General features: G+C 55.3%; 1 protein-coding gene across 2 annotated transcripts in view; it reads right to left on the reverse strand.

The window, feature by feature from the left end:
- Positions 1 to 1267: 1267 nt before the first annotated feature.
- Positions 1268 to 18219, reverse strand: part of LOC116956305 (vitamin K-dependent protein S-like) — a 34881-nt gene continuing 17929 nt past the window's right edge. The window contains exons 6-16 of one of the 2 annotated variants that reach the window (XM_032977819.2): positions 16820 to 16945; positions 16193 to 16321; positions 15364 to 15488; positions 13807 to 13925; positions 11782 to 11971; positions 9327 to 9485; positions 6652 to 6826; positions 5662 to 5831; positions 4922 to 5047; positions 3665 to 3788; positions 1268 to 2909 (exon numbers count right to left, since the gene is read on the reverse strand). In XM_032977819.2, the coding sequence (XP_032833710.1) occupies positions 2734 to 2909; positions 3665 to 3788; positions 4922 to 5047; positions 5662 to 5831; positions 6652 to 6826; positions 9327 to 9485; positions 11782 to 11971; positions 13807 to 13925; positions 15364 to 15488; positions 16193 to 16321; positions 16820 to 16945 (1619 nt within the window). In that variant the 3' untranslated portion in view covers positions 1268 to 2733. Of the gene's footprint in view, positions 2910 to 3664; positions 3789 to 4921; positions 5048 to 5661; positions 5832 to 6651; positions 6827 to 9326; positions 9486 to 11781; positions 11972 to 13806; positions 13929 to 15363; positions 15489 to 16192; positions 16322 to 16819; positions 16946 to 18219 lie in introns of both variants that reach the window. The other variant, XM_032977818.2, reaches the window with a different exon arrangement.

The raw sequence follows: 18219 nt of genomic DNA on the forward strand, positions 1-18219 counted from the left end.
TGAAAAGCCTCGAACCAAAGGTCCCGCGAGGCCTGCAACACCGCTGCCTCGGGCGAGAGCCGCAGAGGGCGGTGTCACCACGGCGTCTCCCACCTGCTGAGCAATCGCGTCTTGTACGTTGACAGACGGTGCACCAGTCAGCTTGTTTCGGATGAGGCCCATTGAGCCAAAATGCTCTTTTTCAATGGAGGGCATTACAGAAATCCCATGCGGGAATGCACGTTTGTTGGCAAAATCGCGTGCCATTTTTTAAAAATCTTCTTTGCGCTGTCGTCACCGCCGTTTTGTTGAACGCTGAGCGGGGTTTTCGCGAACGGCATTTCGACCCGTCAACGATTCGTAGGCGAGGCCAACGTCGCGAATGATCCGTTTGTCGAAACTGCCGCTGCCGCTGTATCTGGGTGGCGCGAGGGAAACGTTCTTTGACTTGACCGGCGGCGAGAGTTGAAGCGACAGCGAGGTTGCCAAGACGCTCGCGCGCCCCCCCCCACACTTGACGAGATTGTATTTCATATTCTTAGTTTTTTCGGTAAAGTCACGTTGAAGAGAAACAACAAAATAACAAAATATATATAAAACAATAAAAAATTCTCACGACGTTTCGACCATAACTCAAACGGTCATCATCAGGTGTGGCGGTGTGCATAAATTTATTTTGAAAACGGCATATTTATTTATAAAAAAAAATAACGTTTGCGTCACGCGCAACGATGGCAGTTTGCCCAGGACTAGTCCATCTATTTTTTGAAAAGAGGAGGGGGGAGACGAAATTTGTTTTTATGTATGCTGTCTGAAAGCCACTGTAAGCGTGAACAATCAATCAAGAACTGAAATGATTTATCAAATCTTTCCAATGATTGCTAAGATAGAATCCATCTTCTCGGTTGAAATTGTCTCTGTGTTTGTATATGTGGATAGCCTCATGAACGAATCTCTCATGGAAGCCAGATGGCTTACAAAGAACCTCCGTCTTGGAAAAGTCAATGGCATGTGAGCCTACTGAATTAGAACAATGATCTGCTACGGCCGAGGTGTTGGTCCTACCGTGTTTAAGGTCTGCTTTATGTTCACGAATGCGGTCCGAGATATGTATTTGTTTGTCCGTGTCCGTCATGCGCTGCAGTGTTTTTCATTGTTTGTCTATCGTGGTGACAAAAGTAAGACAGAAATGAATGTCCCGTAGCCACGACCATTCTGCGCAACTTTCTTGTGTTGCAGCGATTATTGTTTTGCCCTTTCTGGAAAATAAACACGAGTCAAAGCCCTCTTGTCGACGACATTAATGATTTAATTTGAAAGAAGTGGAGAGCAAAAACAAAACACACCACGCAACATCGTCCCGCTTCCGGCAGACTCATGCTCATTTGCAGGCCTGGTGCCGCGTGTGTACACCACGTGTATACCTTGTGCCGCACAGGGACAGCTGCCACTTGGGGGTCTCCTTGCAATAGCCTGCAGCAGCCCACCAGCATGGCAGCGGCGTGGATGCACTGTGCCCGAGTCGCAGAGCCGTTAAAGTGCCCGAAAAATGGAAATACTCTTATCATGGGACACTTAGTTGCCAGTATCAAAGTATGAAAAGTAAGAATATGTTTGTACCCTTTGTTGGCAATAAAAAACAGGAGTTATATTAAAAAAACAGGAGTTAAGATGTTCAAACACCCAAATAGAAACCCTTTTGCAAGGAATCAAGTAACTGCGTTAATAAGACTCGATTCCATTTAGCACTCTACGTACAAACCAGCAATGCTCTGAGAGTGCATTGTCTGGTCTGACACTGGTGGTTAGACTAGGCCCGAAAGAAGTCTACCGTCTCTGGTGTGGGCTCATCAGTTTCAAAGACAATGAATCGAATACTATGAGAGCCACGTGGTTGTTTGCATGTTCACCACAAGCACTGTGTGCGTGGTTAACGCAGGAACTTGATTCCTTGCAAAAGGTTTATATTTGGTGTTTCGACATCGTAACCGAACTGCTGTTTTATTGGCAGAAAGGGTACAAACTTATTCTTGTTTGTCATAAATCCTCATCCTCGCGGAAACGCATTTAAGCCGCTTGTCGCAGACGTCGCACGGTTCAAACCCCAAAGGGCGTCCTGGTTAATACCGGCAGTGTTATTTACCGTGAAAATAACCGCGGGCCGTCCGCTTAACGGCGGACGTTGTAGGGGGCCGATGCGCGCCGGCGTCACCGTCCAAAAGTTGGCGAAATATTCCAAAGTCCACTCGCCAAATTTCACGTCTCTTCGGTGAGTCCACGTGGCAACGTTTGCACCCCTCGCGAACCTGACGCTGCTTAGAGAGCGCGCGCCGCGTCTCTACCAAGCAGCAGCAGCAGCAGCAGCACCGTCACGGTGGGCCTTGCGCTACCGCGGCGCGTAGCCAACTCCGCGGGCAGACACCGCGCGCGGGGGATGGGGGGCGGGGGGGGCGTGTGGTGCCGGCTGTCCGGTCAGCGCCGACGTGCGGCGGTCGGACGCGCGGCACTGCGCCGTGCCGACGGTTCGGGTTACGCGGCTTGGGTCGGCCCCGTTCGCCGTTGACCCCCCGACGCTCGACGACCGCTTTGCCTGCGGCGCGTGTCCGCGACGCGAGCGGGCGGGCGGGGAAAGAGAAGGCAAAGGATGACGAACGGAGCGAGGAGCAGGAGGAGGACGATGAGGAAATTAAGAGGAGCAGGAGGAGGAGGATGAGGAGTGGGAGGAAGAGGAGGAGAGGGCGGGCACTACTCGAGCTACTCGTCGTCGTCGTCGTCGTCGCCCGTGTTCACGGTGGGGCACGAGTGCGCCGACAGTCCCAAGGGGCTGTTCACCGCCGCGTCCATGTCCAGCGGCTCTCCGGCCAGGCGCACGTCGCGCATGCAGCCGTGGAAGTGCACGCTCACCGGCACGGCCTGCAGCGGAATGGTCTCTACGCACGCGGAGCGGAGAGACGACACGCGGACGTGGGGAGAGAGACGCGGGGAGGTGGGGAGAGAGACGCGGGGAGGTGGGGAGAGACGTGTGGAGGTGGAGCGAGACGGGGAGAGACGTGGGGAGAGACGTGGAGAGGTGGGAAGAGACGCGGGGAGGTAGGGAGAGAGACGTGGTGAGGTGGGGGGAGGTGGGGAGAGACGTGGGGAGGTGGGGAGAGACGTGGGGGGGGGTGGGGAGAGACGCGGGGAGGTGGGGAGAGACGTGGGGGGGGGTGGGGAGAGACGCGGGGAGGTGGAGAGAGAGACGTGGTGAGGTGGGGAGAGACGTGGTGAGGTGGGGAGAGACGTGGTGAGGTGGGGAGAGACGTGGTGAGGTGGGGAGAGATGTGGGGAGAGACGTGGGGAGAGACGTGGGGAGGTGGGGAGAGACGTGGTGAGGTGGGGAGAGACGTGGGGAGGTGGGGAGAGACGGGGAGAGACGTGAGGAGGTGGGGAGCGACGTGGGGAGGTGGGGAGAGACGGGGAGAGACGTGAGGAGGTGGGGAGCGACGTGGGGAGGTGGGGAGAGACGTGGGGAGGTGGGGAGAGACGTGGGGAGGTGGGGAGAGACGGGGGGAGGTGGGGAGAGACGTGCGAAGGTGGGGAGAGACAGGGAGAGACGTGGGGAGGTGGGGAGAGACGCGGGTGACGAGCGATGATTCTTGACTGATATAACAATGTGTGCAGGAACAATGAGGCGCTCTCTTCTCACCTGGGATGCCCCCAATGTACGTGGTCACCGACTCGTTGAGCCACATCTCCAGCTTCCCTCTGTGTGCACTCAGCTGCAGCAGGGGTATAACGCTGTCCGCTTGCGTCAGATTCACTCCATCCACCTGCGGGGCCCGTCGTAGGGGTCTCGGTCACACTTCGCTCGCAGCGTCGTCAATTGTGCAAGACTCAAAGGGACAAGAGGTCTCCCGTACAGCCTAAAACAAGCTCTGTTGGCGAGCGGCACCGATGTCTGCGTCTGGAACTTCTTTCGCACCGCACGTAGCCAACGGCGCTCGTCCGAGGTGCCTACGAAGGCCGCAACGGGTTGGGTGGCCAGCAGCCACGCCCGGCCGTCGGCGCTGATGCACAAGGTGCTCACTTCAGGCTTCGAGTCGGCCTAGGGGAGGGCCCAGGACCCGTTCGGATATTTTGCCCCGGTCACTGCTCGTGAGCGGGTGTCGAAGTCGGCTCGCCGGGTTCGTAGCGCGGTGAACGCTGCCCGCCGCGCCGGCGCTCAGCGTTCACCGTACGTGGGCGACCGCCTGCCCGGTGAATTGTAGAACACCGATGGGGTTTTACCGCGTACGTTTTCTCACGGTCGCGCCGTGGAACTTGCCACTTCGTATTCCCGAGGCACGGCGATCGCTCATTAACCACATTCAGTCAATCCATTCATCATCAATTTTACTGTCGTCAATTTCGCTTTCAACGACGCATCATCACAGATTTGCTCCCCCCCCCCCCTCATCTCCACCGTTGCATCCACACACAACCTTCTTGTCAACACTCTCAATGTCTCCGCAAAGCGCCTTGAGTAAGGCGCTGTTCTAATTACATGACGGCAAGAGAAGATGCTCGCTCGCAGTTGTCCCGCCCGGCGTTGTCCCGGGCGGTGGCGTCCCGACGGTTCGTGCAGTTGCACCGCCTGCACACTCGACAGCGCTGCCCCCACCCCGCATTGCACCCCCACCCCCCAGCCTTCCCCTGTCGACGGGGCGGTGCCGGGCACCACCAAGGTACTCAAGGAGTCTGTGGGAGGGCTCCCGCACGGCACCCACAGCCCTGCTCACGGGCATCACGAGGCCCTAACCACGAGGTCGACTACGCGGCACCCCGCCCACCACCACACCCCCCGCCCCCACCCCCCACCAGCCCCAACCCCCCCCCGTCCCCACACCGCCTCCCACCACCCCGCTCCACCCACCCCCCACCGCCCCCCCCACCCACTACCACCCCCCACCCCGAAGGGCCTCACCTGCAGCGCGAGCTCCTCGCGAGAGATCTGAAGACGCAGGAAGTGCCACTTCCCATCGCAGAACACCTTCGACTCGTTGGCCTGGTAGCGGAGGGCAACGGAGTCCTCAAAGCCCAGGAGGAGTCTCTGCAACAAAGATGTTTGACAAAAATACATTGGATACTCACAATAATAATCATAACAGTATTCATCCTAAATTATTTTTTAAAAAAATTGTTTTACCAGGTAAAGCCCACTGAGCGATATAATTATTTTTCAGAAGCTACCTGGCCTACAAGTAATAGCTCAACGAAGTGGCTTATCGCGTGGAAATGTACAGCTGCCAAATACTTCAAAGGCGTGATGTTCATTTTAAGTGTGGAGGGGAAATCCGGAGGACCCAGAGAAAAATCCACGCGACCACGGGGCGAGAGAGAGAGACGCGCAAACCCCAAATACACAGCGGCAGCAGGCGTCAGGGTCGGGATCAAACCCACGGCCTCCTCCATTCGAGGCGAGGAAGATAACATCTCCTAGCCACCCCCCTCGTCATTGTCCACGACCGCGATCAATCCACTGCTCGATGAAGCCCTCCCTGAGCTGTCCAGCGACGCAACAGCGATCCGTCCGGCGGGGATCGTTTCCTCTCGAGCGCCGGCGTCAGCCTCGGCCGCCGGGGGCCCGCCGTCCTTCACGGGCCGTCGGAGGAGCGGGGCGGCGAGCCGGCACGCGACGCCGCTCGGATCTGCGCCGCCGAATACCTGGAGCGGGAGCCCCGGCCTCCGGAAGATCTCGTCGAGGCTGAGGGAGAGGACGACCTCCTTGTTGTAGTTGACGAGGCAGAAGAGGACGCCCGTGTCTCCCACGGGCCTGAAGGACATCTCGAGGTCGAGCAGCCACGGGGGGCGGCCGGGGCTGTTGCCTGACGGAACTGGACCACGCAAGATATTGGCGTCACCGGCGTCATCGTCGTCACCGTCATCATCGTCGTCATCGCCACAGCCGTCATCGTCGTCGACATCGTCATCATCGTCATCACCTCCACCGTCGTCATCATCGTCGTCATCGTCGTCACCGTCGTCATCGTCGTCACCGTCGTCGACATCGTCATCATCGTCGTCACCTCCACCGTCGTCATCATCGTCGTCATCGTCGTCACCGTCGTCATCGTCGTCACCGTCGTCATCGTCGTCGACATCGTCATCATCGTCGTCACCTCCACCGTCGTCATCATCGTCACCGTCATCATCGTCGTCACCTCCACCATCGTCATCATCGTCACCGTCATCATCGTCGTCATCGCCACAGCCGTCATCGTCGGTCACCGTCATTATCGTCGTCACCTCCACCGTCGTCATCATTGTCACCGTTATCATTGTCACGAGACGAAAGAAATTCGGGCAATGACATTTAAATGTGGAGGGAAAAACCGAAGGGGCCGGAGAAAAATCCACTCGACCACGAGGAGAGAGACACGCAAACTCCAAATATACAGCAGCAGGTGTCAGGGTCGGGATCTGACCCACAAACTCCTGCATACCAGGCGAGGGAGTAAACATCTCACTACTGCGGCACCCATTTATAGCAGCCAAATACTCCAAACGCTTGATGTTGCTTTTAAATGTGGAGGGAAAAAAAAACACAACCCTCCACCCGCTCCCCCCCCAGTCCCCCCCCCGCCTCCCCCCGTGCCCCCCCCAGCCCCTCCCGCTTCCCCCCCCCACCCCCCAGTCCGCCGCGCCCCCCCGTACCGTACTGCCGGTGGAAGCGCGCGAGCTCCGTGCCGGGGAAGTACGCGCCGCGCTCCACGCTCTGGTAGCAGAGGCGTGTCGTGTCGCTCCTCACGTGGGCGTCCGGGCCCCCCACCGCCCGCTCGCTCCCCAGCCAGTCCCACTGCCGCATGCAGCCGTCTAGCCGCGTGTTCAGCTGCGGAGCGCTCGCGGGGGGCCATAACGAGTGGGGGGGGGGGGGGGGGGTGGCGGACGAGGCTCACACGAGAGTCGGGGCGCTGAGCAGGCGCCGCTGACATCCAGGGTCATTAAATACCCCTGCTACTCCAGGCAGTCCTCGACTTACGAACCAGCTTCCGTTAAGTGTTTTTCACAATAACGTTGACTTAGAACGCGAACTCCTAATTGCGAACTGGACCACGGAACTAATTTTGTTCAGAGGAACGATCCGCCATGAGGATCGTTGGGAGTGAGTGTTTGCGTGTACATGTTGTATATGTGTGAAAGTGTGTGTGTGAAAGTGTGAGTGTGTGTGTGTTAAAGTGTGAGTGTGTGTGAGTGTGTGTGTGAAAGTGTGTGTGTGTGTGAGTGTGTGTGTGAAAGTGTGAGTGTGTGTGTGAAAGTGTGTGTGTGAGTGTGTGAGTGTGTGTGTGAAAGTGTGAGTGTGTGTGTGTGAAAGTGTGAGTGTGTGAAAGTGTGAGTGTGTGTGTGAAAGTGTGAGTGAGTGTCAAAGTGTGAGTGTGTGTGTGAAAGTGTGTGTGTGTGTGAATGTGTGTGTGTGTGAAAGTGTGTGTGAGTGTGTGAGTTTGTGTGTGAAAGTGTGAGTGTGTGGGTGTGAAAGTGTGAGTGTGTGAGTGTGAAAGTGTGAGTGTGTGAGTGTGAAAGTGTGAGTGTGTGGGTGTGAAAGTGTGAGTGTGTGAGTGTGTGTGTGAGTGTGTGAGTGTGTGTGTGAGTGTGTGTGTGAGTGTGTGTGTGAAAGTGTGAGTGTGTGGGTGTGAAAGTGTGAGTGTGTGAGTGTGTGTGAGTGTGAGTGTGAAAGTGTGAGTGTGTGTGTATGAGTGTGTGAGTGTGTGAGTGTGTGGGTAGCGCCCACCCGAGTTCGATTCTTGCTCACAGCCAACACCAGTACTTGGTGCGGTGTGTAGTAAGCATCACCACTGGGAAGACAAAGGCGGCCGGGAACAGCACTTGCCCCAACAGTCTGTGAAAGCTGCACGGGGGTCTTTGTGTTTGTGTGGGCACGAGCGCAATATGTTCGTGTGGGGAGCAGTTGTGCCAGGGTTAGCGCTACGCTGTGCTATGAACCTGACGGCCAAAGTTCCATTCGCGCTCACGACCAACGCGAGTGACGATTATCTGAACCGGTCCTGGGCCTCCCCTAGGTCGACTCAGCCTCAAATGAGTACCTTGTGCGGTGTGTTAACATCGTCACTGGGGAGACAAAGGCGGTCGGGCGTGGTGCTGGCCACCCACCCCCTCGTGTACCGTTCCGGCCTTCATAGGTGCTCGCTAACAGCACTTGCCCCTACAGTCTGTTAAGGCTATATGGGGGATCTTTGTCTTTATCTTTGTCGCGTGCTCCGTGTGTGTGTGTCTGTGTGTGTGTGAGTGAGTTCGCGTGCTCCGTGTGTGTGTCTGTGTGTGTCTGTGAGGTCGCGTGCCCCGTGTGTGTGTCTGTGTGTATCTGTGTGAGTTCGTGTGCCCCGTGTGTGTGTCTGTGTGTGTCTGTGTGAGTTCGTGTGCCCCGTGTGTGTGTCTGTGTGTGTCTGTGTGTGTCTGAGTGAGTTCGCGTGCTCCGTGTGTGTGTCTGTGTGTGTCTGTGTGAGTTCGTGTGCCCCGTGTGTGTGTCTGTGTGTGTCTGTGTGAGTTCGTGTGCCCCGTGTGTGTGTCTGTGTGTGTCTGTGTGAGTTCGTGTGCCCCGTGTGTGTGTCTGAGTGAGCTCGCGTGCTCCGTGTGTGTGTCTGTGTGTGTCTGTGTGAGTTCGTGTGCCCCGTGTGTGTGTCTGTGTGTGTCTGTGTGAGTTTGCGTGCTCCGTGTGTGTGTCTGTGTGTGTCTGTGTGAGTTCGCGTGCTCCGTGTGTGTGTCTGTGTGTGTCTGTGTGAGTTCGTAGCCCCGTGTGTGTGTCTGTGTGTGTCTGTGTGTGTCTGTGTGAGTTCGTGTGCCCCGTGTGTGCGTCTGTGTGTGTCTGTGTGTGTCTGTGTGCGCTTGCGTGCCCCGTGTGTGTGTCTGTGTGTGTCTGTGTGAGTTTGCGTGCCCCGTGTGTGTGTCTGTGTGTGTCTGTGTGAGTTTGCGTGCCCCGTGTGTGTGTCTGTGTGTGTCTGTGTGAGTTTGCGTGCCCCGTGTGTGTGTCTCTGTGTGTCTGTGTGTGTCTGTGTGAGTTTGCGTGCCCCGTGTGTGTGTCTGTGTGTGTCTGTGTGAGTTTGCGTGCCCCGTGTGTGTGTCTGTGTGTGTCTGTGTGAGTTTGCGTGCCCCGTGTGTGTGTCTCTGTGTGTGTCTGTGTGAGTTTGCGTGCCCCGTGTGTGTGTCTCTGTGTGTCTGTGTGAGTTTGCGTGCCCCGTGTGTGTGTCTGTGTGTGTCTGTGTGAGTTTGCGTGCCCCGTGTGTGTGCAACTGTGGAGACTCAATGCCCCCCTTCCGACTACAAGCTCACTTCAGGACTCAAGGCCGAGGGGGGCTTTGGGGGGGGGCTCGTCATACCGGCGCAAAGGGCTGGGTGCCGTGCGGGAGCCCGGCCACGTACACCTTGAACTCCTTGCCGCTGCCCTGTGCAGGCCCGTCGTCGGGCACGTCGATGGCGATGGAGTCGTTCGCAGAGATCCTGGTCACGACGCGGCCACTCAGCCTCTCCACGGAGATCTGCCGGGCGCAGGGCGAGGGAGAGCACCCGGCCACTCTACCAGACATGTTGTGGTAAAGAGCTTCATAGTTCATCGGGTTCCGCCGCTGGAAATACATATTCTGACTCTGACAGGACCGGACTAAGGGTCTCGTAGACCCTAGGCACTTGTAGACCCTAGGCACTCGTAGACCCTAGGCACTTGTAGACCCTAGGCACTTGTAGACCCTAGGCACTTGTAGACCCCAGGCACTTGTAGACCCTAGTCACTTGTAGACCCTAGGCACTTGTAGACCCTAGGCACTTGTAGACCCTAGGCACTCGTAGACCCTAGGCACTTGTAGACCCTAGGCACTTGTAGACCCTAGGCACTTGTAGACCCCAGGCACTTGTAGACCCTAGGCACTTGTAAACCCTAGGCACTTGTAGACGCTAGGCACTTGTAGACCCCAGGCACTTGTAGACCCCAGGCACTTGTAGACCCTAGGCACTTGTAGACCCTAGGCACTTGTAGACCCTAGGCACTTGTAGACCCTAGGCACTTGTAGACCCTAGGCACTTGTAAACCCTAGGCACTTGTAGACCCTAGGCACTTGTAGACCTTAGGCACTTGTAGACCCCAGGCACTTGTAGACCCTAGGCACTCGTAGACCCTAGGCACTCGTAGACCCTAGGCACTTGTAGACCCTAGGCACATGTAGACCCTAGGCACTTGTAGACCCTAGGCACTTGTAGACCCTAGGCACTTGTAGACCCTAGGCACTTGTAAACCGTAGGCACTTGTAGACCCTAGGCACTTGTAGACCCTAGGCACTTGTAGACCCCAGGCACTTGTAGACCCCAGGCACTTGTAGATCCCAGGCACTTGTAGACCCTAGGCACTCGTAGACCCTAGGCACTTGTAGACCCTAGGCACTTGTAAACCCTAGGCACTTGTAGACCCTAGGCACTTGTAGACCCTAGGCACTTGTAGACCCCAGGCACTTGTAGACCCCAGGCACTTGTAGACCCTAGGCACTTGTAAACCCTAGGCACTTGTAGACCCTAGGCACTTGTAGACCCTAGGCACTCGTAGACCCTAGGCACTTGTAGACCCTAGGCACTCGTAGACCCTAGGCACTTGTAGACCCTAGGCACTCGTAGACCCTAGGCACTTGTGTTTCGCAGGCCTCCAGTGATAACTTTCTACAGCTGGTACTGCTGCTGCTGCCCCGTGTTACGACTACCGTCGCTGTCACTCGATTGTTCCACGCGTACTTCGCCCGTAGGACAACGACGCCGCTTTGTCTTCCCTTGCACTCCCAGTTGAGAATGGGATTGTGCGAAAAATACTGCTTGAACATGTTTTTGCAAATTATTTTTGCAATGACAAAAAAAATCTCGGAAAGTTTCTCTCCGGTGTTAATTTCTCTCACCTTATTTAAAAAAAAAACGATTGACATGACTCTGCCTCGTTGTATCTACGCTGTGCCCTATCCCTGCTATCTAAATAAATGTATTCAAGAAGATTGTTTTATTATGCGAAAACAAAAAAAAACACAGGGTCAAAATGAGTTTTTTCGTAGGCCCTCGGCACGGTGCCTACTGTGGCCTAATGGACAATAAGGCCCTGATTCTGATACCGCTGGGGACAGGGCAGGGGGGTGGTCGACGTCGAGGCTCTACCGACGTGAAAGTGGCTCGCTCTGCCTGAGACGTCAGTCGCTTTGAGACGCAGGGGGAGGAGGGGGGTCGGATAAATGTCAGCGAGCGGCTCGTGAATTCAAAATTTCGGACCTTTTGCAACAGCGCCACCTGTGGGCAGGATAACACCCGTTTGCGGGCCGGTGCCACACATACCGTCTTCTGCGTAGGGATAGCTGCCGCTAGGACAGTGGATTGGTTGAGACGATGTCGGATGTACGGTGCCACGAGATGCAAAGGAAACTGCCTGCACAATGCAAATAATTTAACATTTTTTGCTCACTCCAACACTATGCTGCTACGCTCGTGCCGTGCTGCATTGCTCTCTCCTCTCAAGGACAGAAAGAACAAAAAATCCCGGTCAGTAATTTTTTTGCGGGTCAATTTTATTCCGATTTCCCTGATCGGCGTCGTGTCACGAGGCTGAGGGACCCATCCCATAGTGCATCGACCCCCCACCCCCCGGGGTGTTGCAGAACGGCCCGAGGACCTGGGTATCACAGAACTACTTCTGAGACCCGTGCACGCGACCTCCCGTCCACGCCCGCTCAGTGGCCCGGAGGCGAAGCGTCGCAGAGCGGCGCGTCGTCGCGCGCGGTCCGCGGAAGTAGACACCGTGGAACTAATCCTCACCGAGGTCCAGCGTCCGTGGTTGATGGTCGAGCCGCTGTTGGCGGCCGCGTTGACGCCGCGGGCGCTCAGCTGCATCTCGAGCCGCCCCTCGCGCAGCGCCAGCAGGAACCAGTCGTCCGTCGCGCCCCTCTCCACGTACAAGACCAGCCCCTCGGGGTCGTAGGTGAGCAGGTCGAAGGAGAACACCTCGCTGCAGGCACGGGGACGCGGGGGTCACGAGGGGGTCACGAGGGGCGCGGGGGTCACGAGGGGGTCACGAGGGGGTCACGAGGGGCGCGGGGGGCACGGAGGCCGCGTGGGCAGAGACGGCTTTCAGCGGGCGCCCCGGGGTCGACGACCGCCGGCCAACCGCCCGTCAGCCCAGCTGGGAAATTAAAACAACCCCCGTCGTGGGAGTGCAGGGTAGAGGCGCAGCCCTGCAGCCGCCTGCTGATGAGGCTAGGGCCTCCCCTGAAAGGGGATTTCTCTCTCTCTCTCTCAAGAGCACCCTCAAGTGGAGGGAGGCCACTTCCACCAGCAGACGCGGGGTGAGCGAGTCAGTTGCAGGGCCGCACCTTGACCACCGCACCTCTTCGCTAAAGACCGTCGAAGAACCCTCCCCCCCACCTCATCCCCTCCCCCCCACCTCATCCCCTCCCCCCCCCCAACCCCCCCCCTCCCCGCCCTCTTTCCCCTCCCCGTTTTTGGCGTTGTTCTCTCGTCTGACACTGCTGGTGAGACGAGCCCATTAAAGAAGGCCGCTGTCGTCACTGGTGTAGGCCAATCAGTCTCAAGGACAATGCGTCAAACATTATCAGAGCCTTGTTTGTCTGTTAACACAACTGCTGTAATATTGCCAGAAAGGGTAAAAAAAAAATCTATTCTTATCCCCCCCCCCCCCCCCCATAATTTTGGATGCTGGAAAAAAATGTCCCATTGATGATTAAAACAAAGACAGTTGAAGACATAAAACTTTCGTGACGGCAGGAATTCATATTCTTGGTTCTTTCGGTAAAGTCACATAGATATATAAAAAAAAATACTATTTAAATAAAAATAAATTAAAATTAAAAGCAAAAAACCACGACGTTTCGATCGCAACACAAGCGGTCTTCATCAGGCGGAGATAATTTTTTTTTCTAATTTTATTTTTATTCTTGGTTCTTTCGGTAAAGTCACGTAGAAGGGAAACAATAAAATAATAAAATTATAAAACAATACACATTTTTTATTGTTTCCCTTCTACGTGACTTTACCGAAAGAACCAATAATATGAATCCCTGCAGTCACGAAAGCTTTAAATCAAAAATTTATTTTATTTTATTATTTGTATTTTCTATCTACGTGACTTTACCACCGAAAGATCCAAGAATACAGTTGAACTTCTTTGGTTCTTTCGGTAAAGTCACGTAGAATGAGAATAAAATAATAAATTGATAAAATAAAATAACACGATAATATTCTCACGACGTTTCGGCCACAACATAAGCGGCCTTCATCAGGTTAAGGGACGAGACTGTCTGGAGGACAGCGCTGGAGTGAAAAAGCCACGCTCACTTCAGCGCTGTCCTCCAGACAGTCTCTCGTCCCTTCACCTGATGAAGGCCGCTTGTGTTGTGGCCGAAACGTCGTCAGAATATTATTGTGTTATTTTATTTTATCAATTTATTATTTTATTCTCATTCTACGTGACTTTACCGAAAGAACCAAAGAAGATGAATCCTTGCAGTCACGAAAGCTTTAAATCGAAATTTAATACAGTTGAAGATATAGAAATAGGTTTTACCCTTTTAACTGGCACAAAAACTGACACCTTTATTCAAGGCATCATGTTTGCAATAACCACAACACAAGCAGTCAAAATGCAAACAAAAGAGACAACTCTGATAATAATATGCACTGTCCTTGAATTTGATTGGTCCACACCCGAGACGGCTTTTCTTAGAGTTGAAGACAATGAAACGGTGGGGGGGGGGGGATCGGGGGGGTGGGAGGAGAGGATGGTGGGGGGGGGGAGTAGGGGGGAGGGGCTAGGGGGGATCTGACCTTTGTTGGTGCGGGACCTCGTAGCGTTGGAAGAACACGGGGCTGCTGGGAGTGTCCGAGCTCAGGTGCATGTTCGTCGGGTTCATCCACGTGTTCACCCTCACGCACGACGCCGTCGTCTGCTGCCATCGCGGATTCAAGGCAGCGTCGTTAATTTCGCTGGGTGGTTTTTTTGTTCGTGTGCGTTTGTTTAATTTGGCTGTTCACTTCGCCGTTACAGGCAAGTGGCGTGCAAAATGAAGGATAATAAGTGATTAAAATGTATAAATCGCCCTCGAATAACTGTTCTCAGGGCGCGAGAAGAAGGTAAATGATGAGCATCTCACTTGCTGTGGTTGTCCCACCTGATGAAGATTGCTTGTGTTGCGATTGAAACGTCGTGATTTGTTTCGTTTCATTTTATTTTTCCACCTACGTGATGACTTTTACCGAAAGAACCAAAGAGTATGGATTCCTGCAGTCACGAAAGCTTCAAATCAAGATTAAATAATGATGATCGTTCGTGTGAACGAGGCGGGCGGATCAGGAAACGTCTCGAGGCGATGGGACAGCGTGGGGAGTGCTGGAACCTTGGCCCTGACATTTCAAGATATTTAAATATCGGCGCAATACATTCGTGACAAAAATTAACCCCCCCCCCCCCCCCCCATATATTTTCTCCGGCAAAAGTAATCAAATATATCTTAGAAATATATTTCTTATATATAATTCCTGGCGAAACGTCGTACTCAGATTGTAAGTGTTGTGGCTCTCCAACACACAGGTGTTGCTGTACTAGTGACGAATTGGCACGTTATGTTTACGTGATAGCCCTTACTAGTTGGCTGTGTCGGGTGGTGGCGGGTTTAACGACACATTTATATATTTACGCGACCTAACCCCCCCAAAAAAATCTGCATTATAGATAATATGTTTATATATTCCAGAGAATATGCTTCATATATTTATTTATATTATTATTTTTAATACATATTGCATTATTATTTTTTCTCCGCCAAATATCAACAAAACAGCAATGTTCGGGGTCTCAAGGTGAGCGGGGCGCTCACCCCCATCTCTGTCCTTGCGAGCGTTTTCAATCCCAGTAATTAGCGTCACGCCGACGCTGAAGGGTGAGCGGCTGGGGCCACAAACGCGTCGCGGCGTCGATTGCGAGTGGATCCCTCTCGACGCCCTTTGGCTTGCCGTCGATCGGCACAAACGGGTTCGGTTGGGTGGCTCCACCGCTTGGCGGCACGGCAACGTGACGCGGGGTGCGTTCACGACCCGCTCCGTCGCTCACCATCTATTCCGTTTCTCATTTGCCACCTGCTTCTCTCGCGTGCTGCACTTTGTTTTGCGCGCGCGTTCGCGGTTCACTCTGCTCGGTCGGCTTAAGCCACTGAGGTCGCGACGCGTTCCTTCTTTTTTCCACTCCCGTTACCTCCGTGCCACCACCCACCCACCCCCCCCCCACACCGCATAATGCTCCCGTTCCGCCGTACCGTGCGCCGACGCGCCACCTTTATCGTAGGTGCGCAGGAAACCGAGACCGACTTTGATCGATCGCCCTCTCACCACACAGCTGCGGAGGTTGGGCCCGAGCCTGAATCCCGCCCTGCCCTCGCAGTAGCAGCGGAAGGCGCCTGCCGTGTTGACGCAGGCGTCCTCGCACGGCGCGAACTGCTCGCACTCGTCCACGTCTCACGCGACCACAGGCAGCGGGCAGAGGCCACACGCCCGGCGTCAACATTGCCGCAGGAGCAGCAGCAGCAACAGCAGCGTCAGCGTCGACACGATCGCTCATAGCAGCAGCGTCAGCGTGAACACGATTGCCCGCAGCAGCAGCAGCAGCAGCATCAGCGTGGACACGATCGCCAGCAGCGGCAGCGTTAGCAGGGACACGATCGCCAGCAGCGGCAGCGTCAGCATGGACACGATCGCCAGTAGCGGCAGCGTCAGCGTGGACACGATCGCCAGCAGCGGCAGCGTTAGCAGGGACACGATCGCCAGTAGCGGCAGCGTTAGCAGGGACACGATCGCCAGTAGCGGCAGCAGCGTCAGCGTGGACACGATCGCTCATAGCAGCAGCGTCAGCGTGAACACGATTGCCCGCAGCAGCAGCAGCAGCATCAGCATGGACACGATTGCCCGCAGCAGCAGCAGCGTTAGCAGGGACACGATCGCCAGTAGCGGCAGCAGCGTCAGCGTGGACACGATCGCCAGCAGCGGCGGCAGCGTTAGCAGGGACACGATGGCCAGCCCTCGCTGCTGCGGACACAGCGCTGGCTTACAGGAGGGCCGCGTGCAGCGGCGTATCCACCACCGCCCCGGTTAAATCCTTTCATCTCAGCGACCCCGACCCAACGCCCGGCGGCGTTTGGCCACGCGCCGGGACAAACGTCACCTTGGCAGGAGCGGGTGGCCTTGTCGTAGGCGAACCCTCGCAGGCAGCTGCAGGTGAAGGAGCCGTGCATGTTCTCGCAGCGCGCCCGCTCGCCACACACGCCGAGGGAATGCACGCACTCGTCCACGTCTAGAGCAGGGGAAAGGAGCACGCCATCTCGCCAGCGTGCCATCGCACCATCGCGATCGGCTTGACGATTAGCGGAGGGTGGTTCGGGTGGCTCATGGAGACAACAAAGTTCAAACCCAGCCTACAGCCGCCCGTGAGGTGGCAGCGCCCGACGCCTTTAGTCCGCCAAACTGAACTAAACTTTTCATTTTACCAGGTAAGGTCCACCGAGCTATGCAGCTCTTTTTCAGAAGCGACCTGGCCACAAATGGCAGCTCAACGAAGTGGCTCATCGTCACATCCATATGCTCCCAAACCACGCGACCACGGGGAGAGAGACACGCGAACTCCAAATATACAGCAGCGGGCTTCAGGGTCGAGATCAAACCCACGACCTCCTGCATACCAGGCGAGGGAGTTAACATCTCCTAGCCAACGTGGCCTACTGATCCACTCAGCGCTGTGCCCCGGTGGGCGGGATTTTTCGAAAACTTTCATCGGTGGAGGCTGTGTTCAGACCTTCGCAGGTGTGCTGGTCCATGGCCATCGTGTACCCCTGCTCGCACTGGCACGCGTACGAGCCCGCCACGTTGATGCACTTGTGACTGCAGCCCCCGTTCTGCCGGTCCGAGCACTCGTCCACATCTGCGGGGAGAGCGAGGCGCCACCGACGGGCGCTCCGTCACGACGCAAGGCGATCACTCAACGGGGAGAAGGGATTCATTGAGGTGTTTATTGTGTACGTTCTGGAGTTCCCTCCCGTCCCTCCCTCCCTTGCTCCCTCGCTCCCCTCCCTCACTCCCTCCCTCCCTCGCTCCCTCCCTCCCTCGCTCCCCCGCTCCCTCCCTCGCTCCCTCGCTCCCTCCCCTCCCTCCGCACCCTCCCTCTCGGCGTCTCATTTCCCAAGCTCTTGAAGATTGCCTCGCTCGATTCAAGAAACTTGTTCAATCTCGTCAATTACTGCACCTCTGATGGTGCTGCTTGTTGCTGATCGTTCTGGGCCTTTGCGCTCTGTGCTCAGCGACTGTTTCAACCAAACAAAAAATTCTGCGGCGAGCCGAGTTAAATTCCCGTTCGCAGCCAACATCGGTGACGAATACCTGAACCGGTCCTGGGCCTCCCCTAAGTCGACTCGGCCTCAAGCAAGCACTCGGTGCGGTGTGTAAACATTAATGCTTGGGAAACAAATGTGGCGGCGAGATGTTAACTACCTCACCTGGTATGCAGGAGGTCGTGGGTTCGATCCCGACCCTGATGCTGCATATTTAGAGTTTGCGTGTCTCTCTCTCATCATCATCACGGTAGCAAGGAGATGTTAACTACCTCACCTGGTATGCAGGAGGTCGCGGGTTCGATCCCGACCCTGATGCCTGCTGTATATTTGGAGTTTGTGGTGTCTCTCTCTCTCATCATCACGGTGGCTAGGAGATGTTAACTACCTCACCTAGTATGCAGGAGGTTGTGGGTTCGATCCGGACCTTGACGCCTGCTGTATATTTGGAGTTTGCGTGTTTCTCTCTCATCATCATCACGGTGGCTAGGAGATGTTAACTACCTCACCTGGTTTACAGGAGGTTGTGGGTTCGATCCGGACCTTGACGCCTGCTGTATATTTGGAGTTTGCGTGTTTCTCTCTCGTCATCATCACGGTGGCTAGGAGATGTTAACTACCTCACTTGGTATGCAGGAGGTTGTGGGTTCGATCCCGACCCTGTCTCTCTCTCTCATCATCATCACGGTGGCTGGGAGATGTTAACTTACCTGGTAAAATTAACTTACCTGGTAAAATTAAAAAATAGCTTAATTTGCAGTTGAACGATAATTGTTTTTTTACCCTTTTATCTGCCAACAAAACTGACACTTTTTTTACAAGGAGTCCCGTTTGCATTGACCACAATACCTGCGGTCGGAATGCAAAC

Source organism: Petromyzon marinus, chromosome 64 (assembly GCF_048934315.1).
Source record: "Petromyzon marinus isolate PM22_M1 ecotype Great Lakes invasive population chromosome 64, UKy_Petmar_22M1.pri1.0, whole genome shotgun sequence".
Lineage (NCBI taxonomy): Eukaryota > Metazoa > Chordata > Hyperoartia > Petromyzontiformes > Petromyzontidae > Petromyzon > Petromyzon marinus.